The 24,453-nt window shown below is 34.5% G+C and overlaps 1 protein-coding gene across 2 annotated transcripts in view; it reads left to right on the top strand.

Moving 5' to 3' along the window:
• Nucleotides 1–9,209: 9,209 nt before the first annotated feature.
• The window catches only part of LOC120327016 (uncharacterized), a 46,773-nt gene continuing 31,529 nt past the window's right edge, over nt 9,210–24,453 (top strand). For both annotated transcript variants that reach the window (XR_013475040.1, XM_039393392.2), the window contains exons 1-16: nt 9,210–9,483; nt 11,863–11,920; nt 13,379–13,534; nt 15,078–15,259; nt 16,113–16,219; nt 16,384–16,554; nt 17,064–17,154; nt 17,955–18,043; nt 18,308–18,387; nt 19,058–19,248; nt 20,008–20,056; nt 20,688–20,825; nt 21,117–21,372; nt 22,219–22,691; nt 23,368–23,460; nt 23,542–23,652. Coding sequence is in view for 1 of the 2 variants with exons in the window: in XM_039393392.2 (XP_039249326.2) it covers nt 9,377–9,483; nt 11,863–11,920; nt 13,379–13,534; nt 15,078–15,259; nt 16,113–16,219; nt 16,384–16,554; nt 17,064–17,154; nt 17,955–18,043; nt 18,308–18,387; nt 19,058–19,248; nt 20,008–20,056; nt 20,688–20,825; nt 21,117–21,372; nt 22,219–22,691; nt 23,368–23,460; nt 23,542–23,652 (2,352 nt within the window). In the remaining variant the exon portion in view is untranslated. The remainder of the gene's footprint in view (nt 9,484–11,862; nt 11,921–13,378; nt 13,535–15,077; nt 15,260–16,112; nt 16,220–16,383; nt 16,555–17,063; nt 17,155–17,954; nt 18,044–18,307; nt 18,388–19,057; nt 19,249–20,007; nt 20,057–20,687; nt 20,826–21,116; nt 21,373–22,218; nt 22,692–23,367; nt 23,461–23,541; nt 23,653–24,453) is intronic.

The raw sequence follows: 24,453 nt of genomic DNA, 5'->3' as shown, positions 1-24,453 counted from the left end.
ACTTTAAATGCCATTGTAATATTTTTTCAATAAGACGACTAAGTTGAGTTCACGAATTGTCGCAGTTTTCGCGCGCTGTTCCGTTTTTAACTTTCAAAAAATATATGCGACCCGCAAAAGACTAGCAACCCTGAATTTTGTCCTGCGAGCGACATAAAATTTGCCGACCCCTGGGCCGTAGCCGATAGTCAGTCACGGTTTCTTCCACATCCGAGTCCATGAATCCAAAAGCAAATGGCTGGTTAATTATGGAATGGTGATCGGACTGGTGGCCGTGATAAGATGAGGAATCGGGGATGAATTTTTCCGAAATATTTTAGTGCAGGTCATCAGGCTGTACGAATGAATGAGATGTACGAATTGTTATAACTTTGGGAAAATTAACTTTTTTTATTATTTCAATGTGAAATGGGGTGAATTTAGGAAGTGAAATGCTATAAGGGAAGAGTACACGGCGGTTTTTGAGGAGGTAGAACCCTGAATTCTTTCATTTCCGACCTATTATATGGTGAAAAAGGGGTTTTCAGCCGTGCTACTATTGCTATTAAAACAACGAAATCACCTTTCCATCAGTAAACGGGGTAATTTTAGATATAATAAAAAACTCGCTGAAGAACACCAAGCTCATCTATCTCATTAAAAAACACTATAAACTATGATTTGTCTTCTTATTTGGTCTGTAATATATTCGTTTCTGACTTTATATTTTTTTGTAGTGCAGGGGGGCGATGATGTTGTAAAACTACTTTAGGGGGGCGATGGTCAAAAAAGTTTGGGAACCAATGTGCTAGAAGATGGTGAGTTTTCATTTTTTCTCGCTTTTTTCTCCACAATATTCTATCACGTGGATGTATTATACGGCGCATTGCAGTCAAGGCTAATGGATGGAGCGTCTGTGCAGTCGTGTATTTCAGACTTCTGCGATGCTGTATCTCGTATCCGGGAAACAATAAAATACGACGACACATGGAGTGCTTCTTTACGCCGCGGGCAAACAACGCAGCGTTTGATTTTGTCTGCAAAGGAATGCTGTGACATTTTGGTGAATCAAATAGGCGATCGTCTGCGCACTGAACACCTTGCCGCGTTGTCTTTGATGAACCCCGAAAATTTTTTAAAATTTGCACGTCAATTTCCCATCCATTTGTTGGCTACCGTCTCCAAATTTTACCCCATGATAAACGTGGGTAAATTGGAAAATGAATTGCGATGTATATACACCAATCAAACTTTTTTGAACATCACATCAACTTGCGCGCTCTATGGGTTCCTCATTGATAACACTCTAGTAACTATCTTTGCGGCGTCTGCAAAATTTCTGGACATCATTTTGACGACGCCTATTTCTTCCGCCGACGCAGAGCGAACATTCAGCACGCTGAAGCGTATTAAAACGTATCTCAGAAACACAATGAAGCAAGATAGATTAAATTCCTTGGCTGTTTTATCCATTCACAGAGACGTTATTTCTGGGATGCATGACTTTAATCAGCGCGTTATTGAGCATTTTGCTTCCAAGAAACCGCGGCGTGTTGCATATATGTTCAAGCAGTAGAAGTCTAGCAGCATATATATCTATGAGTGAGCGACGCATGTCCTTATCTTTGCATTAGCTTTCCTTTCTTCATAGTGACGTTTTAAACCTTATTTTAGGTTTTGTCTGCTTTCCCGAAGTTTCTGTTAATATGTCATTGTATTTATCTGGGTAAATATTGCCTTTCCTTTTGAAAGAGGTTTCAAAATAAACTATGTCTATATTTATTAATCCCTTGACTTGGACCGGTTTTAAAGACACTTTCTTATCGTTAAAAATTGTCGCTTTTGCCGATTGGTTGTTACCGATGGAATGGTTTTTATACTCATAAAATGATGGGAGAACTTACAGCGCTCATCCTGTCCCCGTAGATGGGGGTGACTTGGTCCCGCAGTAGCTTGCCCCGGTTGTCAAAATGACCACGCGCCGCCACTGCAAATTGGTGTACTGTGCGCATTCACAAATCTTTGCGAATCAAGTGTGCCTTTTAACTAAAGAAAATTTAGCAATAAAATGGTCAATCTCAATATCAACCTAGTATCTGCAGATAAAACCAATTGTTTTTTAAAAATACATTTTTGATGTGCTTTATTTTTCAAATATAATTTATAATTACTGTAAAGTGTGTGATATATTTGGTACCATGAATATCATTTGCAAATTAGCTTGGGTTACACCCCTCTCAAATAAAAGTTTAGACTCTTCATATCGTCATAATATTCTTACAAGTCATATCTCATAATATTCTTTAAACAAAAGGTTGCGGCTAGCCGGCTACCCATCAGAATTTCCTTTCAGATCACAAAGTCGCAATATTACGCCTCGCTAAGTTTCATTGGCAACTGTATCTGGTTGTAGTATCGGTGTCCAACTGTAGACTGAAACCTTCACTACCAGACCCACCGAAACAATTTTTTTCTCTTGATACGGTCGTCTTGAAGTTGCTTTCGTTAAAGCACAATGGACACTTTATCTCCACCAATCCACAGTAATCACAAGTTACTTTGTCACTACGATAAGCATCAATAAATGGATACTGAGGATGTATTATCAAGTCACGCAAGCTGAGGTCTTGTGCCACTGTGGTCTTGTTGCAACTTATACTTTGCCATCCATCTATTCCATGGTCGCACCCATATCTGTAAGATAATGGATACAGATAGAGTTTTCAAAAAATCTAACGATCAAGGAGTGTGAAATTTAGGTCCATATCCCACTAGTCGTAAATGAATTTGATTCCGGGAAGCATATCTTTTTTACCAATGACAATAAAAATATATTTTGGATCAGTTGTACCAGCACCATTAGGATAGGATTTATCTTTTTTGGGGGGGGGGGGGGGGGGGGGTTGTTTTAAGAAGCATGGACTTGGATGGTGGGGAATGGTCGTAACCGATCAGCGATCATGTGAACCACCCTCGGTGGGAGTAGAGATGGAACCTCTTGCATCCTCTCCGGGATTGAAACTTGTGAAACTACCAGGGTGATCAGAGATGCGGTGGCGAGCGTATTCCTAGATGGCGAATTCAATTGAATTCTGGTTATTTTTTGCATGACCACTGGTGTTAAACTTTAGTTATCTATTCAACCTTTCACACTTAGTAATAGATGCTAATTAGGGAAACAATACCTTATAGCAATTGATTATTAATTCCTTACTGTGTTGCACAAGTCAAGTCTGCAACTGCAAGTAGGCCCACGCCTAGGCCTACTAATAACAGTAACAGTTTGTCATCTGCTTTCCATTGAAATGAGGGAGCTTGTGAATGTTTAAAGAAATTGATAACGGCACACTATCACCACATTATCACTCACCATCAACGAAGTGCTGTCCGCAAACAGTGAAACACAAGTAAGATGGCTTCTGGACTTGACACCAAGCAGTTCTGCCAATAGGCAATAGATGATATCCACATGGCGCGACGTTCCGGATGTTTTGAAAACAGTGGAATATAACTGAAGATCCATTTCGTTGTCTATACTATACGTACAGTCAACGGAACAATACGAAATAACCATTTTCAACAGCCGAACAAAACGGAAACGTATAATCCGACTTGCACCCGACAGGAGCCAAATGGACGTTTTTGTTTTATTGCCGTCCAGTAACAAAGTCACGTGACCCGTGCAAGTCTTCTATAATCTATACCTACCAGCGATAGGTCTCGTGATACGCTAGGTAGAAGATTTAATAACACCGAACTTTGCAATAGCAATCAACAGCGTTCTCAACTTTGGAAAACGATTTAACATGCTTTAAAATTGTTTAGAGGACCAACAATGTACTGTCGCAGGATTTTTTTTAAGCAGATGTATTTCCAAAGTAGAACATTGTTTAAAATTCTAAAATGTTTGGAAGCGATGGGCGTAAGCAACTCACAAATAGATCCATAGCATTAATCTTAACATTTCCAAACTGATGAGTTTCAACTTGATTAAAACGAATAATTTCTTCGATACTGTAAAATTGATATTGATTGTTCAGTAGTTGCAACAACAATCCACAATTATAACAACAATTTAGCACAAAACGACCCAAATTACGAATAAACTCATACAGCGTCTGCGTCATCAGCAAAATTCTGATTTTGCGCGCCGGTACGATATATATAGCAACATTCACGGGACTGTGGCACTAGTTCACGGTGGCATTTGATTAATGCAGTCAATCACATTATTCAAATGTACTCTATGGGTTGATGAAAAATGCAAACGATACCTAAATTTTGCCAATTAGCTATACTATGTTTTGTGAAGAAATGAACGCTCTATGGTGAGTACCTGAAAAAAAAATTAAAAGTGTATATATACTTACTTTTGAGACACCCTGTAGGCCTATGCAGTGGTGGAATTCAAATTTTTTTGTCAGCCGGTTCCTCCACAAAAGTTATATTTTTCAGCCGGTTCTGTTACAAACAGAACATTGACAGTAACCCGTAGGCTAATGCTAACCGCTGATGTTGATGGTTCGCTGATCTCATAAAATTCCGTGAGACGGTTCTATGGAACCGGCGCGAACGGGTTGTATCCCACCACGGGTTGTATCCCACCACAGAAATATGTTACGAAATAACATAACCAAATATAAAAGATGGGAAGTTCAGTGAAAATATAGAGAAATCAGATATTTTTGCGGTTAAAAACATTTAGGTGTAAAGAGGAGGAATTGCCAGTCCGTAGTTATTTGGTTATTTTAAATTATTCGTTAATAATGATTCGCTGTGTTTGTGCTTGATTAGCGTATATTTCTAGACATCATTTGTCATACATGCCCCTTACTTGTATTCTATGGCTCATACTTGATGTAGTAGGCTTCAGGCTGGTTCTTTTCTTGTAAGCCAAGCCCATCGTTACACCTAGGCACATCATCTCACTATGGCGCAAGAAATGAAAGAGCCTGCGCCAAAGTAGTCACCAGGGCTATACAACGCAAAATAGCCAAGTTTGATCTGTACTCACGTTTAATATTAATTTAATCCTAGATATATTAATTAATGAAAATACAACCAAATACATCTCCAAACGGAAGTACTGCGGTTTCCAGGTCAATTAACCACTGAAAAAGAATCTAATGACGTAGAATCATATGTTCGTCAGTTATAATATGCAATAATTATTAATTTCAACCTATATAAATCTCACTAAAATTGAAGAACGCATGGAGAAAAATAAAAAGTACTCACCTGACAGCATCTATATCTACAAAGTATGTATGTATTTATGTGAAAATGGTGCTCATAGCTACTTGGGAGGATCACGCCACAAAAGTTAATTTTCAACGTGGCAATAAGATAAAGTTTCATTATGTTAAAGAAATAACAGCGAAAATGTGGACATCAACTACGGGGAATGTTTAATCACGCGAGCTTTAGATGTCTGTGCCACCTAACTGGTGATTCAATCCATTCACACTATTTCTCGGCATCAAATGAGATCTGAGGGTTACAGCACTTTCTTCGACGCTTGTTTCTTTATTATAATGGGCATTTTTGTACTGGGTCAAAATGTTGACTCGCACGGTCTTTCGGGGCCTCGACCGGCTCAGTGAGTACGCTTGTTCTTTGTTTTTGTTACGTATGATCGGTTAGTAGCATCGCGTTGTATATCGGAATATTTATCAAGGGTTTGATGCAAAGCTGGGTCCGCGTTTTGATAATGTCTCAGAGATATAGGTACATTTTGTTATACTATATTCATGTACAATTTCAGCTTTGTCCGCATACTACAGATTATTGAGGAAGATGGGACATGGGGCACAGTGAAAAATTGGCTCTCACACTCATACTACATCCGGAATCAGGTCTGCGTTTCGATGTTTGAATCCGCCTTTTGAGAAGTTATAACGTCCATGCAAACGGACAGCGACCGTGCAGAGCGACTCAAGCAATGAGATGAAATTGGTTTTGGAGGGTTCAAACTAAAATTGTGCCATCTCAGTTTTTTTTTTCATCTATTTTGAGCTTTCCAGCAGGACAAACCACTGTCTGGCATCTTTTAGCTTTAGTCCACTGAAATATTCACAACGTTGGCGAGTGGATGTGTTTTCCTAATCTCGACGTGGGGTGAAACTAAATTTTTCCTATGGGGAACAATGGGCCGGGCTTCAGTGGGACATGCACCACCTGGCACAAATCTACAGTGTTCGATCCATTAATTCCTGAGAGGCCTATGGATGCGTGTTTTGTGTGATATTAAAGTATCTTTCGGCCCATAGCTCACTATGAAATATATTCTAGAATATTTTTCTGAGTGATTCAGATTCGAAAAAGTATATATTTTGTCTTTGGCCGGAATTATAAATTATACTTGTTAATATATGAATGTTGGTTTTGTTTAAGTGGAGGCAGTGAATAATAAAGTGATTGAAAATATCAATCCATCGTTATTTATTTTTTTTTGAACACCACTAAAAACCCGTATTTGATGTTTATGGCATTTTTAAAAAAGAACTGTCATCGTCGAAAATGGAAGATTCAGAACTCATTTTCAATTGGTTGAAACTAGGCATAATTCAAAAGTAAAACAATGAATTTATTTCAGATTTAATAGGAGGAATCTAACATATTCAACAAGTAAGTCTACAATGCAGAATCTCCAGATACGAATTTCCCTATTGTGTTCCAGGGTGTGTCGGAATGTGCCCCACGGGTGCGCACTGTACCTATCAAAGAACCAGCGTTGGAACAATTTAGCAAAACAAATGTTTTTTTTATTTGAATTTATTATGATTTTCACTGGGAAAATCATTGAATATCCACCATATATGGGATACAGCCCTGGGTGCTCCCGAAGTATGCGAACCAAGATGGCGGACATCGGAATGCAATATGTGTACTAGGTTAGGGTTAGGCCATAATTTTAGGTATAAATACTACGGGAGGCTCTTGGCTAGTCTTCGAACTGATAATAGGAATAAAATAAGGAAAATTAGAAAAAAATTATCGCCTAACCCTAACCTGTTACCCATGTTACGTTCCAATGTCCGCCATCTTGGTTCGCATACTTCGGGAGCACCCAGCCCTGAATGGTCATCTGGCCCGCGATAACACGATAAAAAATGGCAAATTTTTTTCCAGGGGATGTTTTCCCAAGCATTGACTTTCTTGTTTATTTCCTAACATTGGCCAATCAGCAATATGCAAGAAGTGACGTAACAAGGGATCTTTTCGCATTTGCTTTTGTCACTTGGACAGATTTTCAGTCATGGTTTCAAACAATACCTCGATTTCGCGATTCTGAATGCTATTCGTTAGTTTTCGGTCGTGATTCCGAAATTTGAGTGTGAATGAAAATTCAAATCAATCATAATTTTGCCTTCTTAGGAGTTAGTATATATTTACGGTTTAACTGCAGTAATCAAAAATTAGTCTAGAAATAGCCGTGATAAAATAGGCTAAAATTCTTTACCTGTACGTAACGTTTTCGGCGAATCTGTGGCTGTGACGTTCGTTGCGCTAAGAATGAACGTCGAACGTGCATTTTGCTCTAATAGTACAAGTCACATTAATTTTTGTAATGCTCACATCATGTGGATATTCATGACAGCAATTGTTTTGCTAACAGCTAACCGCAGCATGATTGTCTAGAAATCTTGTATACAGTATTTGTTTTTCTATGATGTTCTCGATCTTCATTCAGCGATATAGGATTTAATATTCAAGACTTCAGAAATATAGAATTTATATTGCTGAATAAATTGATTGGATTTCCCAACTTTTGGGAATCTATTGTATTGAATTGACAAAAATATTTGTCCGGTCCGATTCAACACAGTTTGAGCGTAAATATATACTACTAAGTTTGAGTCATACTTGGTCTGCGGTCAAAAAAGTTTGGTGACCCCTGCTTTAATTGGAAACCGAAGGCATGTGTAGAACAAAAGTTGGAATTGCTTTGCCCGGCCAAAGAACTTGTGAAAGGCCATTTGTTACTTCAGACTAAAGATGCACATTGCACATGTCATGGCTAAGAAAAAGCTGAAGCGGAAAATGAAATTTGACAAGTAAAGCGTTCGCCACCAAAGTGAAAGAGTGACCCAATATAGTACCACGCTTTTTGATTATCTAAATCTAAACCAGCTTCTGGCGGCTAACAAACGATTCTGGATTACCTCCAAAATATGAATATTGCGGCGACATAGTTGCCATATGATATTATAAACTTGTTGCGTACTGAAATTTGGAATTATAAACAGGAAATGAAATGCCTTTCAACCCTATGATGTTCTTGCATGATGCGAAAATTTCAGAAGTAAGGTATCCCAACAGAGAAACGATAGTTTCCAATCACAAAGCATTGCATTTCAAACAGAAGATTTAAGAATGTCGAAATATAATTTCTGAAAAGACCGGACTTTAGTAATTTTGTAGTTTTGAATACGGATCTTTGGTAAAATTATTTGAGTAGCCCCGGTGTAGAGTAAAAAGTCAGCAGCCATGGTTTGACCATAGCGGGCGTGGTTTGGAAATCTCACCATAGTTTTGCGGCAGGTTCAGACGCCACAAAATACTTAAAACTGCACTTTGCAAATGGCAATGTGAGCGAGATTGCCGGCGTTAGTGAGTTCGTTATTGTTGGCAAAGACGCCTTCTCGTCCTCTGTACTTTGGTCTTTGGCAAGCTCCATGACGTGATCGTGGCGATGCAATGACGTAATTTTGGGATGGCGTAGTCAGGTGGGGAGTTAGAATTAAAAATAACATACGGTATGCAAAAATGGTTATGCCATGCCCACTAAATGTAGGCTACTGATTTTCCACTGTATGACTGTTCTATGGATAACCAAGTAGATAGTTTGGCTAATATTACAATATCACTTGCCTTATCCCATAGCCACTGTACCGGTACCGGTACGGTACTCTACTGCAGAATTAGGTACCGTACTGTTATTTTAACTTACCGGTACCGTATCTTAGTACAGAAGTATGGTATGGGCTACCGGTACTTACTGATTTTTAAAAATGATTTACTTGTATTTTGTCTAAGCTACCTTCAGACCTGCGTCTTATCGGATAAATATGTAAATCCTATACTATCCTAGTAAACTAAAACAATTACTGAATTAAGGTGTTCTCTATAGCCTAACTGTATAACGTTAGGCTATAGGGTAGCCTAATGCCAGAATGTATACGGTACCGGTACCCAATATATTATTATTACTTCTGTACTACAGAAATATCATAACGTTACTGGTATTACATATCAGCATATGGTAACTTATGGAATTCTAGTATATCCTGATATCATTTTAAATCTAATATTGAAGCATAATGCAGTAATGGTATTTTAATAACCAATACTGCAATAGTCAATTGACTCGGAATTAACTTTATTGGAATAAAACATGTCTGGCCGAGTAATGAGAAAATTTCGTCATGCTGGTAAGAAAGCTGTTAAGTTCAAGTTCTCAGCAACTATTGAAAGACTTATTGTAGAAGGAACGAGATCATGGTAAGCTTGAAAATGGACAATTTATTTTATTCAAGTTATACAAAATTTTGTCAATTTAATTCAAGGCTGAAATTTTGATTATTTGTTATGTATTGTTTTTGTCATCTTGCAGTCTTAAGATCTCCAAATTTGTTTTTTTCCTACCGTAACCTACCGTAAAGTTGTTCACACTTTATATCTTTATCATTTCATCTAACGTTATTATACAGCTATGCCAGGAACATGCATGTTATCACACAATTTCCGTCACAAACTATTATTAAATATATATTGTCAAAATTATCAGTAGCTGCTCAAACTTTTTCTTTTCCCGAAATTACTTTACATAGTTGCGATTTCTCATGGGGACTATATTCATATTTGCCCACTCTTTATTACAAGAATACTGGTGACTGATCGTTCCTTTCAGGAAGATAGCAGTTCTACATCTACTTTACACAATTTGATATTTGCATAGAATCGGTATTATTTATATGTTGGAATGGAATCTGGAAATATCATATTTTTATATTGAACATTTGTTTAAAAGTAGCTACTGAGTCAATGTCGTTAGTTCTTTCGGTCATATAGGAAGATTTGTTTGACTCAATAGTTGGTAATGACTAAATCAAACGAATATCAATGGCCATATCGGATATTGCACATAGGTGTTTAAAATAAAAAGAATCTGTGATATGTTATTGATTTGAGTTACAGATTGCTAGAACATCGATGTTATTTAAAGAATAGTAGTTTGTTATCAAGATTAAATAATTTTGGCATTTTTAAAACAACAAATGCATGAAAACAACCACAAGTCATATGAGCTTATGAGCCCAGTAGACCCCTTAAATAAAACTGTCTAATATTGTTGTGTAAAAGTGGTCTCTGGTAGAAACAAGGTTCATCATTGAACCTCTGCGCAGAAACTGCCTTGAATTTGAAGGATGATAAAAGATTTGCTCCACAAAAAACTTCTGCATGGATAAGATACGTAGAACAAACAGTCTCAAGTGTCCCATCGAACTTGATCAAATGTCAAATTGAATAATCATTTGTCTGAAGTAAATAAACATGTTGATTTATTTGAACAAGATATTGTGGTTGGTGTAAAAAGTTTGGATTAATATGTTATCTTGTGCAAATTAGCCAAACCGGTAGTTCCATTCATCCTATCTTGTTTTCATCAGATCCATGATGCCAAGCTCATGGACCCTGAAATCTTGATGTGGAACCCCGGCTGGTGTCAATGTTTTTTAAAAGAAAGTTTTTGAGAACTGACTTCAACTTCTTTAATTCTTTATTTTTTATTTAATGAGGCTGCTAAGTCTGTTTTATCTTTCATATTGATTTTTACCAGTCAATTACTAAATAATCATATTCCGATTTACTGTCATAATTAAAATTATTGCAAGGCACAAGAGTCATGCCATAAGAAGACTATCCCTATTGGTGTTTTAGACTGCACTTGACGTTTCCTCGGCCCTTGGAGCCCAGATAATTTTACTTGCATTTCACTGCTGAAATTTTGAAAAAGATTAAACTGACTTTGAGGTTATAGGCCAATTTATTTTCTAGAATTATAAGTTCTTTTAATATTCATTTTGTATTCATCAAGTTTCAGAAATGCTATAAGCAGTATGTTTCCAATTAGTGACTGTATTGTTTTCAGATAACCTGATAACCTGAGGAAATTTCAGGAGTTATTAAACTAAAATACATAAGATATGGATTTTATCTACACCAAATCAGCCACACTGCCAGTTTTCCCATCTGCCCAAAAGTATACAGTCTAATAGAATCGAAACCACAGTTTGAGAGTTTGATATCACTTTATGTTAAAAGAAATCATGTTGTTTTATGTCGCTTCATAACATTTATTATTAATGTTCATTTCATAAATTTGACACGAATCATTTTTTTATGTCACTGCAAAGTTCATTAGAAAGTTTTGAGTTACAATTATTACGATTTATCATTTGCATTTGGGAATACTGAATAATATTTTTCTGATAATATCACATTCACATCCTTATTAAAGTAACATTATTAGCATATACCAGAAAAATGTAAACAGTGTTCCTCTAGTATGGAGAAAGGCTAACACAGGCATGCTATAGCGGGTATTAAATTTATGACATTCTGTAAGATAAAATCTATTCAAGAAATAAATTACCTTCGAAATATTGCTTATAGTATAATCTTGCAATAATTCATTCATATTTTTTTTTCCATTTGATATATAATTAAAATCATGTTGATTGCTATTGCTGTGCCTATATCATGATCTTATGATATAGTTTTTATAGTTTAATTAACTATGATCTGGGCATATTCGTTTATCTATTTATGAGTGTCATGATTTTTAATAATGACGTTTTATTTTGTTTAATGTTTCAGGCAACCATACAAGTTAGCAGTAGCCTGGACCAGACGAAAACGAAGAAAAGAAACTTCGGTATGTCCTGTATTATTAAGATATAAATGATAATCTTGTTTTTCAATATCCTAAAGCTATTTTAATCTGTGTAGTTGGATCTTGATAAAGGGATGTATAATATTTTTCTTTAATTATCAGCAGTTTTGCTATGACCTATTGTGTCTGTCTCCATTGTACACAAAAATAATATTTTCAGTGCATTGAATCTGTAATTCACTGATTGACCGCCAGTATCATATTTTCTGTGAAAACCTGATAGAGTATAGCTTTAGTTTAGCCTATTAATTAGTATTATTACCTGGATAGCAGCATTTATAGTTTTATAATTGTAGTAACCTTGAACAGTAAAATATTTTTAAATTTTATCAGTAATTAAACATTATTATATTCTTCAGATAAATATAAACTTCTTATTGATTCTCTATTTTGTATTTAATTTAATCACTTCAACATGATTAATTATCTCGAACCCCCCCCCCCCCCCATCCCTATTTCTGAGATGACGTGGTATGATAACACTTCTTGGACGCGATTAACTAGATTTATGTTAGTTTTGTGGCTGTTCAAACTGTAATATTCTAAAGTACAATGAAAGTGTAAGATATTACCTTATATAGGCTACTGCCTACTAGATATACCAATTTTGACACAACTGGGTTATATTATTCAATTTTATTTATTTTTTTACTATATGTATAGACACTGGATTACAATGTCATGACTCATCACAACTATGGCCAGCGCTTGAATATGCATGATTAGAGGAGATAATCTTCTATTATATGTTTAATTTTAATGTGTCAAGTCCATTAGCAGATTTATCCACAGATTATTTCATCACTTTCTTTAATTGATTAGTCAAACATCAAAATGTTGATGATGCACATTGACCATTCACACTTATCTGTTATCCTCTACACTGAACATAAACCACAAATTCAGGGAGCGTCAATATTTGATAAATCTGTTATGATACTGTTTTTGTTGTTATAAATGAATTGATAAAATATGACTTTATTTTGCTACAAAAGTGTAATATTAACATGTTTGAAATTTGTTGATGTTTTCCCAATTTAATTGGCCAGGTTTTTTAAAATTGAATTTCCACTTCTAGAAGCCGCTTCTATATTCTAAACAAGTGATATTTGAAATGTGCTGACTGATGATCAGCAGGTTATTTATGTGTGTCAAATCAAATGCCATCACCTCCAGTACTGTTTCATGTGTGTAATCATTGCTAATATTCTGCCAGCATATTCACACTTATGTTTGAAATATTGGTAGACTACTATGAAAAATAATATTCTGCTGATTCATTCTAAGAGCTAATTTTGTAAAAATTTCGCTTCTCTGCCTGAAAGCGAAATTTGATTAGTTTTTATAGTTGTGAGGTTGAATACATTCCTAACTTTTGATGCCATAATATATCTACGGTATTTTCACTTCATTTATTATATTTTTTATTTTGAATTCTAGTCTCAGAGTTGGAAACCAGGAGTGGAAAATCCATACAAGGGAGCTGTGGAATGGTCAAAACTCAATCCTGAAGTACTTGAAATTGAAGTAACATTATTTAAAGACGCTCGCAGAGGACAGTACGAACCGAAAGATTGGGTTTTTATACTTGAAAACGTAAATTTTTTTATCATTTTTTTGTTTCAATAATTTACAATGTTTCATAGTTGTGTGATGCTTGATATATATGTCTTGTGGATTTTGGTAATTGTTCAACTCTGTCAACACTGACTCAAATCTGATTTGCAGTAAACTAGGTGCATTTCTATTCAGTTTATTTATCATAGCATGAATTGGAATGAATTTACAATGTTCAATTTAGTTTCGATAATTGTTATTTTCTATACTCTTGTGATGAAAAACTGAATGGATTGTGTTTGTACATGTACCTAAATGGTATTATATTGGCCAGTTTCATGATTTGTCTATAATTTGATTTAGCCTAGATCTTTTATTAATAGTTGTCATGAACATCTTAAGCAAACTATCTATGTAACATGGTAATATATATAGAAACATGCTTTGCTTGCTTCGTGAACTGTCTTGAACTAAAATATTTATATAGCATGACACAATTTGTTGTGAATTCTCAGAAACTAAGTCTTGTAATGTGGTTGAAATATTCATTGCATCATTAATTAATGCTAAAACCAATTGGTAAATTGATTAATAAAGCAAATATTATACCATAGTCTAATTCTATTTTATAATGGGAGAAATATTTTACCATGGCAATTCAATTCATATCTATACCAAATGCATAGTGGCAAAGGCAAAAAGCATCATGTAAACATTGTTTGAAAACCATTTGAAAACATTTCTGAATATATGTAAATCTTGAATTAATTGTTGTCTACCAATTCCAACTTTCGTTAGCAACTCACAGTCACTAGTTGACATATTTTAAAACAAAGAAGAATGCATAAGTTTCCAATTGGCTGCTGTTAATACATTATTTGGATCAAAATAAAGCATACTTGTAGCATTTTCTATATTCAATGCTATAAGTTTATCTGGTTAAAAATGGATACATCTGTGATCTTTGCTTAGAGAAGAATAAGTTTGAATGATTTATTTTATATCTAGCTATCAGAAAGATGTGAATATGATTCAAAATGTAGATATTGAAATTAAAATACTAAAACTATGTAATGAAACAATGGAAAGATTTTTAAATCGTTTCATTATTGACATTTTTATTATATCATTACTGGACCGAATTTTTGATCTCGATTGATGGTAATACTGCATTGATGACGGTATAGATCAGTGGTTCACAACCTCTTAGGGCTCGTGGCCCACTTCTGGAGGCATTTAAGCACTCATGGCCCCCCTGTTTATAATTACTGTGGTATTTGTAGCGTTATTTTGGTTGGTAGATTCCAAATCTCATTATGTTCATGCAAAAATAAGTGTAAACACGAACCGCATCAAGCAATAAAATTTAAAAGGAAGGGGGAGTTTTTTGTAAAGGGAAAAGTAGAATCAGTTTTGCGACTAGCATTGTGGCCATGTACCAGCTGTTCTGTGGCGGCACCCTTGTTGGGCCATGGGCCCTTGGTTGGGAATCGCTGCTATAGATCCTTGGCCTCGAAACGGCATAAATCCCTTAGTCCTAACTTAACTCCAACAAATAATAGGTTCTATTTAATTTTTACAGGAAACTCAGAATGGCAGACGTAAAGCAATTGCAACTGCCCGTATTGATATGACGGATCATGTCACAGAAGTATCAGGCTCAAGGCCTCTTAACATCAGATTCAAACCAATGACAAGCAAATTGTCTTCTGCTAATCTATCGATTCTGATTAATTGCGAGTTTTTGAAAGAAGGGGCAGCAACGTGAGTGTAGTACGTCGAGGGTAATATAGTGTCAACTTTAATCAAATTTGTCTGTATCACTTTCACAGAATATGTACAAAATTCAGCAAGTTCTGTTGTATTAGTGTCTTTGATTATATTTATTTTGCCTATTGCTTTCATAAAACATATAAATATATTTCCTCACCAGAAAATGTAATAATTCCAGTTATGGCATCCCAAACCTCAGTATTGGTAATTACTGAAATGGCTGGAAATAGGCATTGTGACCCTAACCATAACCAAATTCTTACAGCTTATGCTGTTTTTATTCATGGCATAGTTTACGATCTAGATCTGGTATAAATGCATTTGTAATGTATGCCGATCATGAATTAACAATTGTGTTCGGCCATACTACCTAATATATTTATAGTAATTACTCTTTCATTTACATTTCAATTTTGTAGGCGATGCCAACTTAGGTTACTTATTTTAGCTTGGGCTTCAAAATTAAAGTGTTTGCATTATTTCCTTTCCACACTAAGCAATTGAAGCAGTTTTTTACAATTTTATTACAGGTTACAAATGCTCACACAATGTTGTTCAGTCTGCGAAATGTATAGGGTATTCGTATTTAAACCACTGACATTCCCTGAAATTCACTCTAGTTTCAAATTATTTGAATTCTTACTAAAGTGTGTTGCTAAATTCTGATTTATGTTATGTATTATGAATAAAATCTCTCAGTTGCGATGATTTTTTGTCAAATTTTCTAAGAAGTGAATATTTTCCCAAAGTTACCATTAATGTTATTATTGTATTGTTTAGAAAAATGTCAATGTCACTTACTCTCGCTTCATTGAGAGATAATATTCATAATATTACTTTCTAGCGATTCTGATATGATGTCTGTGGCTGGCAGTACAACAAGTGAAGATACAATTAGACTCGGGGCTGTTGATATTGGTGATATGACAGAATTTGATGATATGGATCTAGGTTAGTAATTTTATTTTTGTCTTCACTATGAATACAAATAATTGTGTTTTATTAAATAAATACGGAAACAATCTTTATTAATTTACCTCTTTAAATATCATACCGTATTTACTTTTTATATTTTCAGAGGAATTTATTTATTTTTGCCTGGCATAATTTTTTAGATTCAGCATCCAAAAGATCAGGTTCATTAAACAGTAGAGGAAGTTCAATTAAAAATCAACTTCATGATCTTACACAACAGATTGAAATGTTCAGTAAAAATGCTATGGGAGACGATTCAAATGAAGAAGTCAAATTAAGTAACTCACTTCATCCGAATGTTAATGTGATAGGTATGAAGATGTATAGTATTTTTGATGATTAATGGAGGTATCGAAATGAATTAAGTATGCGAGTTATTTGAGCTATTGTGACTTTTCAAAGCTCTTTGTTCCGTAGAAACATAAATTCGAGTATCAAAGATTTCGGTACTCCTGTAGTGTGTGTACTAGGTTACGGTTAGGCCATAATTTCATTCCGATTTTCCTTTAATTAGTTCTATTACGAGTTCAGGGACTGTCTGTGCTAGCCAAGTGAATATACCCTCTGCCCATAGCTTTCAGTCTCTTCACACAACTTGATGTAAAGTAAACAAAATTAGTTACCTCCATATTGGCACACACACTTCTGTAGTGCCAAGATTTCAGTGTTTGGGACTTTTGATTAAAAAATTTGAAAAGTTAATTTTAAAATTTTTTTTTTTGATTAAATTCAAGTTCCTTGGCGTTGCATTGTTTTCACTCAATCTTTACAAAATAAGAGCACTATACACAATCACCTCAGAATGTTTTCCTAAATTTAGCCAATTCTCGAACATCAAGCAGACAACCAAGTATCAGTGGAAGTATTGCTGATAAAGTTTCTCTGGCAAGTTCAAAGTCAAATGAAGCTGGGTATGTATAAACTGACATCAGTCATATTTACCCAATTTTTACTCCTTACTAAAAGTCGTATGTAACACGCAAAATAGTCCCAAATGGGATTATACATGAGACATTGATGTTTGATGACTTCTGACTGTGGCCCTTCCAACACATCCTGTCATTACACCAATCCGTGACAAAATCCTTTTGTCATTATTTCTCCCAAATTCATTGAACTTTCTTCTCAAGTTCTCTTTTATTATTTGAATCAAATATTTTGCCATCAATATGGTAAAATTAAGTTTTCCTAGACATGTCCACCCTGAAAGCACCTTTCCTCATAAAACAATATAAAAATTAAGCAAGAGCACCAATTGTAAGTTGCAACCCACACATAACTTCCCATGAAACGATAGCCTTGAAATTGCACTTTCACCTCATAGTTTAGATTTCTCCACATTTGATTGGCATTCTATATCCATATGAAAACATTGACCTCCAGTAGGACTTCACTTTCAAGATTATGCCTCACAAATCAGAATTTTTCTTATGACTATTCATTCAATTTTCATTTTTTTTCTGTGACATTGCAGTATTTATTCAGTCTACATGGAAATAACAAGATCTGGACCTCCAGAAGTATGTGCACCAATATGGCGCACAACCTGGAAACAGTATGTGTACCGGGTTAGGGTTCAGGTTGTGCGTCATCTTGGTGCACATACTTCGGGAGCGCCCAAGATCTTTTCTATTTTGAAGGTTTGGAAATATCCATATCTGTATCTTAACCCTGATAGCAATTTCTCATTTGTTTTTGTCATTTCTTCCAGAGATGAGAAGAAGTCAGCTGTATCAACGAAACAGAATGATTCAAATACTGACAACAGTAAGAACCACAGTGCTGCATCTGATTCTGAAAGTAAGAAATATGTTCTCATTTTGCTTCTACTTTTAGCAAAGTTTTTACCTCTGTTGTCAAACATTACTGGACAAAAGACATATGAAGCTACTAGCTACTAAGTGTTCTATTTATTCCTTGTTAATGTTGTGCTACCAAATGGAATCTTTGTTTTCTTTCAACATCTTTTTTTTATAAAGTAGTTTGTGTTGACTGTTTTTTTTTTCTCCGTGGCAAAATATAGCATAGTTTATGATAATTTCTCAAATATCTTACTATTTCTAGATTCTGAGCCATCACCTGTACAGAAAAGAAGATTGAGACCTTCCATAGATGTTGGCTTAGTTCCATCTCAGCAATTGAATGTAAAAGCCAGTAATATCTCGGAGATAACTTAACAATTATGTCAGAAATATATATCCTGAACTACTCCAAATTGTTTCGCTTCGCTAAATTTGTTGTTAGTCAAGAAAATCTTTGCTCACAAAAAGAATACGAATATGACTCATATATGTATTTATATGGTTAGGGAAACATGCTGGTTGTGTTTACTAATATGAGATTACATAATTGATCGATAGTAAAATAATTGCTCTTCTTTCACTGTTTGGTGAATAATAAATACTTGGAGTTTTTTAATGCCAGAAGTGGAAAGAATAATAAGATATACAAAGTATCACTAAAATGTGAAAATGTTTTTTCCCCACTACACCCCACACTGCTTAATAAGAAGGTGGTATCAGCTTTAAAAGAAGTGTTTAAAGACTGTCTTGAACCAGATGGCTCAACCTAAAAGAATTAGAATCCAACATTGCACTACAATTTTCTTCCAACCTAACAGAATTGAAAATAAAAAAGCATGCGACTCCAGTTGAAAAGGGGGTTTGGTATTTAAATAAGTGAATCAAAATTCTGTTTTGAAAACAAAATCAAATGCTAATATTATAAAGATACATCCTTCCTTTTGGATAAAGCTGCCCTAACATATCAATTCATTCATTTTTACTATTTTATGCCAATAGTATTTGTTTACAGAACATTGCCTCAGTTCAGTCCCCAGCAGTTACTTATGGTTCTCCAGTATCAGAGTTGAACAAACCATTATTACAATGGTGTCAAAGTGTTACTGAAGGATACAGAGGTGTGAAAGTGACAAACTTTACAACATCATGGAGAAACGGACTTGCCTTTTGTGCTGTGCTACATAAATTAAAACCAGAGCTTATGTAAGTAACAGATTCTTGAAGTTGATTCACAACAAGTCACGATTTGTTTGTCTCATTAGTTTCAATAAATCTTGAACTAAGATACATACTTTAAAATAAGATGGAATTGAAAAGAAAGTTTCAATATCAATCTACAAGATAGCGGCATTTTTCGTTTTTCGTGACTATAATTTGCCTTTTTTGTTCTGGAATTGTAGAAGTTTTTAACTCTTTTCTGTTGTTATTTCTTGCTTTCATTTTCACATTGTCAGCAAAAATTCTTCAATGCATGGGTGGGTAAAGTCTTTCTTGCAAGGGCCGCATTCAGCAAACCTTTTTGCAAAGGGTCGCATGTGACATTACAGTTACTATTCCCATTCGATATGCTAGTGTCAATTTTAAGGGGGGCTGAGTGCTGATATTGTTTAACCGGAGATGAAAAAAACTTCATAAACATTACCATCACAATTTATAGTTATTATAGATTTTTTAAATAAGCTGAAAATAAAGGTAAATTTTGTTTGTAGCTGTAAAAGATTTTCACAACTTTATCCAAGAACAGGGAGGTGGCGCATAAAATGCATTGGCGGACCGTGTGCCGCCTGTAGACTGTAGTTTTCTCATCCCTACTTTGAAAAGTTGCTTTAGCTATATTCCTTTGTCATACTGATATAAAGTATAGTAGGGTTTAGACTTTATATCATAAAAACCCTTAGTTGTTTCCACCATGTGTTATTTGATGAGACTTTTTCTGCTACAATTTGCTCATTTAAATTTCAGTGTATACACCGATCTCAAACCTCTTGATGGACGGGAAAATCTGAAGCAGGTAAGCGGTATATTGATTTAGTTGGGACTTGGGAGTTAATAGATTGCCAAATAATGTCCGGTTGCTTTATTATTATTATATCTATTATAACTGTGAAGCCTGTGACTGTTTAAAATTATAATATTCTCTATTTCTTCAACTTCTATACTACCGTTATCTTGTGACTTGCAGCAATGCACTGAATTGCAATAAATTTTGATTCATAGATTTTTTACAATCTATTACTTTAAGGCCACTTCCCTTTTTAATGGGTCCAAGACTCTTTTCACAGGAGCTTAGCAGAATTTTCTAGTCATTGTTTTTTCCAATTTTTTCAACCTATTTGACATTGTGCTGAATAAAACAGTGGATGTCTTTTATTATTTTGATAGCAATTGCAAAACTGAATTATTCAACTGCTTCTGCTTCAAGCAATATATGCCATTACCTGAAAAATTACATAAACTATACCCGTTTTCCTGAACTTTTCAATGAATGTTTTCTGAGCCACATGCTATGGGTAAAGTTATTGGAAGAAGTTACGGTACACGATAAAAAGAAGTTATGTTATATTGAACTCGATCAATTGTTGTAAACATTGTTGATTCAATATATTAATTTGTCTTGATTTATATAATTTTTTTACTCACAGGCTTTTAAAGGTTTTCAAGAACTAGGTTTTAATACGTTGGAAATATCAAAAGGAATGAGAACAAATTCTGGTGGAATCGCAACAAAGGCAATGATCAGTCAATTCTTAACTGAAGTCAAAAATTATTTTGACAAGAATGTAAATACTTATCTATTTTATTTTAGTAGCAGTAGGTTCTGGTTCTGTGTATGCATATCGATAACTATAAAGTGGTTAGTTACGAAATAGTATGGCTCTCGTTTTTGTATAAAAGATGTGCTTTTTTTCGTCAATCATAATAATTGAATGAAAAATACTTTTCGAAAAAAACGGTAATGTTCTTTCACAAGTTGTAAAGTGGAATTGTTACATTCTTGGAATTCATTAATTTTGCTCTTACTCTGGTATGATGATATTCATTTTTGTATGCTGATGCATTTTTTCATTTAGAATCTTGGCGACACAATCGAGTCATTGAAGAATGAAATTGCATCAGAAAGGAAAGAAGACAAGAATGTTCGGCCGAGTTTTTCAGATTTCATGAGAGAAAAACTTCTCTCCGATCTGGAAGAGAGAGATGGTGAAGATGATGTCTTCTCTTGTGAACTAGACAATGTTCTTGAAGAAGAAAGAGGACCAGATGTAATGCATTTATCTATCTGTGAAGATGAAGATGGTTCCTTCCTTGGAATGAGTCAATTTACAGGTATTTCCTGTTATCATACTCATACCTATTTTCCTGAATATTAAACTTAGGGCTTTAATAATAAACACATTTGTTATGTCATACTCTGTAGGCTACTTATTATATATATAAGTGTTTTTCGAATCTAAAACAGAACATACAGTTTATAATGTGGGATAATGCTTCAATAATATGTTATTACAACATTCTATAGGATATTTGCGATACACTGATGTTTTTTTTTGTTAGATTAATAGCTAGAATCTTAAACAATGTTTGGTGTTCATTTTAATTATTCAATCCTTCCCCATTTTCTATGGCACCCTACTGCATCGGTATGGTGGGGCATTGAGTTCTATGTCTTGTTTTGTTTTGTCTTTGAAATGACACCAAATAAAACCAACCTGTTCTTATTTGCTGAATTGGCTTTTTTCAATTATCAGTATGCCCTTTTGATGAATTCTCAAAATTGCCAGAACTGAAGCAAAAAGTTGTACCTTCCAGAACGTACTGATGGTTGATTCATGTTACTCGTGGAGATATTCTTTTAATAAAAATTTTTCATTTGTTTATTTATATTAAAAACTTCTTTGTGATATATGAACTTTTAGCTCAAAATTGAACGTCAGAGAAAAAGAATGAAATAACCGTTTTTTTATATTTATGATTACTCTGTGAATAAACACATTTGTATGCATCTATAAATAGCTCTTAAGACTTTGGTACTGGATTGCTTTAATAGATACCAATAAACCAACACTGCAATCATTAAATGTTATAAACAACCAACTTTCCAATATTTTTTGCGCTATTAAGTCCTGATTAAGATCATAAGGTTGGGAAATGATAAATGACAATTTTTCACAGAACGAGATTCAAGACTATCTCCAATTACCGAAAATCCAGCATCTGCACAATCTTTTGCAAATGTCAGTGAGACTGAAACAGTTGAAACAGAAAAAGAAGAAATATTTGAAAATGAATTTACAGCGGAAATTGAAGAACAAACCCATGAACAATTGCACGAGGAATCTGAAGTCGACGGTCAAATTGCTCAGAGATATAATGTAGAACCTCTGAAATCATTTGATGATGAAATCACTTATGACTCCTCGGATTTTGATGGCATCATTAATTCACTTGAAAAACAAATTTCGGAGTTCGAAGACGAGTCTGAGCCAGTTGCAGAAACATATCAAGATGAACATTCTGCAATTTTAAAAAGTGTTGAAGATCTTAGATCTGTTTCAAATACAGAAATAAAATTTTCTCCAAAAGAAGAACACTTTACTGCCTCCATTGTTTCCACTACTTCTAAAACTACAGAATCCATTACTTCAGTAAGTGAATTTTAACTCAATACTCTTATTTAACAGAAGTCTGTGATTTTAACAAGATTTACAATAATTAGAAATGGAGTTATTGCGATGTACAGTAGAAACATAGTTTGTGTTAAATTTGGAGTTAAGTATTGGAAGTGCAATAAAGGTATTGGAAAGGCATCTAAAAACACAGAATTCTTTGCATGGATATCCAAATGGGTTTGATTGATGAAGCTTGAAATTGTATTTTTATTGTTCAATAATCTCCTCTTAAATATATTCCATTGGAATTTATTTCTATGGGTCAGTGGTTCTCAAACTTTTAAGGCTCAAAGTTTTTGTATTTGCCAAGTCTCGCGTCCCACCTTGAAAATAACTATCTAACAATAAGCTACAAATAACAGATAGTAAGGTGAAAGTATGTATCATTTAAAAAACATGTTAAAAATACGTGAATGGAACGTAATATCCAAAATAAAGAAATGTAAATTTCCAAAATAAGGCGCGCAAGATCAAATCTAAAAAGTATTCTTAATTTTGATTAGCTTCACGCCCCCTCAAAAAATTGTCTACCCCCAATCGTTTGAGAATCACTGCTATAGATTGTTAAGCCATGCTTATGCAACGAAGATTTCAATTTTCTCATTTGCTCAATTCTACTATGTTAATATAGGATTTTGAAATGTTGTTTCAGCCTGTGGATTCACCTTTTAAATCAGTGCAATCAATTACAACCACTACCAGTATTATTGAAGTGTGCGGTTCGAATGAAGCTTTGAATAAAGAGGTAGGATGAAGATATATAATACAATATAGTAAACTTTGTGTACCCATGTACTTTTATGCTTTTATCTCATTTTTACTGAAGGTTATGGATCCAAAACGAGCTAAGGCACTTGCTTTGATTGAACAGTTCAAAGCTGAATCGCTAGATAAAAAGAACGAGGATTGGAAAACAATGAGTTTAAGTCGAGATGTGGTGAGAAATGTTATTTGTGCTTTTTAGTATTCTGATCTGGATACATGTTTAATGAGGCTGCCAAGTTTTTGTAGTAGTTTGCTAGAATTGATTGTATTTTACTTTCTGACTGAAGCCATTCTCAAAATAAATTAAATATTTGTTTCCGAACGCTTTCATGACGAGCAACATCTTGATTTGAATCGAAATGTTTCTTAATACTATTTACGTTAGACATCGATGATAGTCTGAGTGCAATTGTTCACACTTGAATTTTCGTCAATCTCTGATATTGTCTTTTATCCGCCCTTGTATCAATCATCATGCTCTCAGAATCTCACCACTATATGTCACTAGTGGATAAATCATGCATGATTTTTTTCAAACCTCGACTGAAAATCCTGTCTATCTTTCTCACCAAGTCAAAACAATTATCATTCCATCACATCTCGAAGTAGTGGAAGCAAGTGACCCATGTCCCAAGTTTACTTTACATTTGACCCATGATGTTGACCCTGTTCTTGGTTGAAAAGTTAGGTATTGTTTCTAATGTGAATTCCTTAACCCGATTGTCTGTGTAACGTGAGAATGACATAGGAGAGATAGACAAATGTAAATAATAGTCTTACTTGAGTTTAAAGTCACATATTATTCTACCAATAATGTCGCTTCTTGGTATTTTGGGACTCACTGCGTTATGTCAGGATTAGAGATCTTGTTTTCAACACTATGTGACCTCCACCAAGATGCAGTTAGGTAATTGGATAGTCTATACTGAACTAGAAGATTTTTTTTAACATATTGGCCTATCCAATACTAGTT

Source organism: Styela clava, chromosome 4 (assembly GCF_964204865.1).
Source record: "Styela clava chromosome 4, kaStyClav1.hap1.2, whole genome shotgun sequence".
NCBI classification, from domain to species: Eukaryota; Metazoa; Chordata; class Ascidiacea; order Stolidobranchia; family Styelidae; genus Styela; species Styela clava.
Note: the sequence above shows the minus strand (reverse complement) of the source record. Positions and strands in the feature narration are given on the sequence as shown.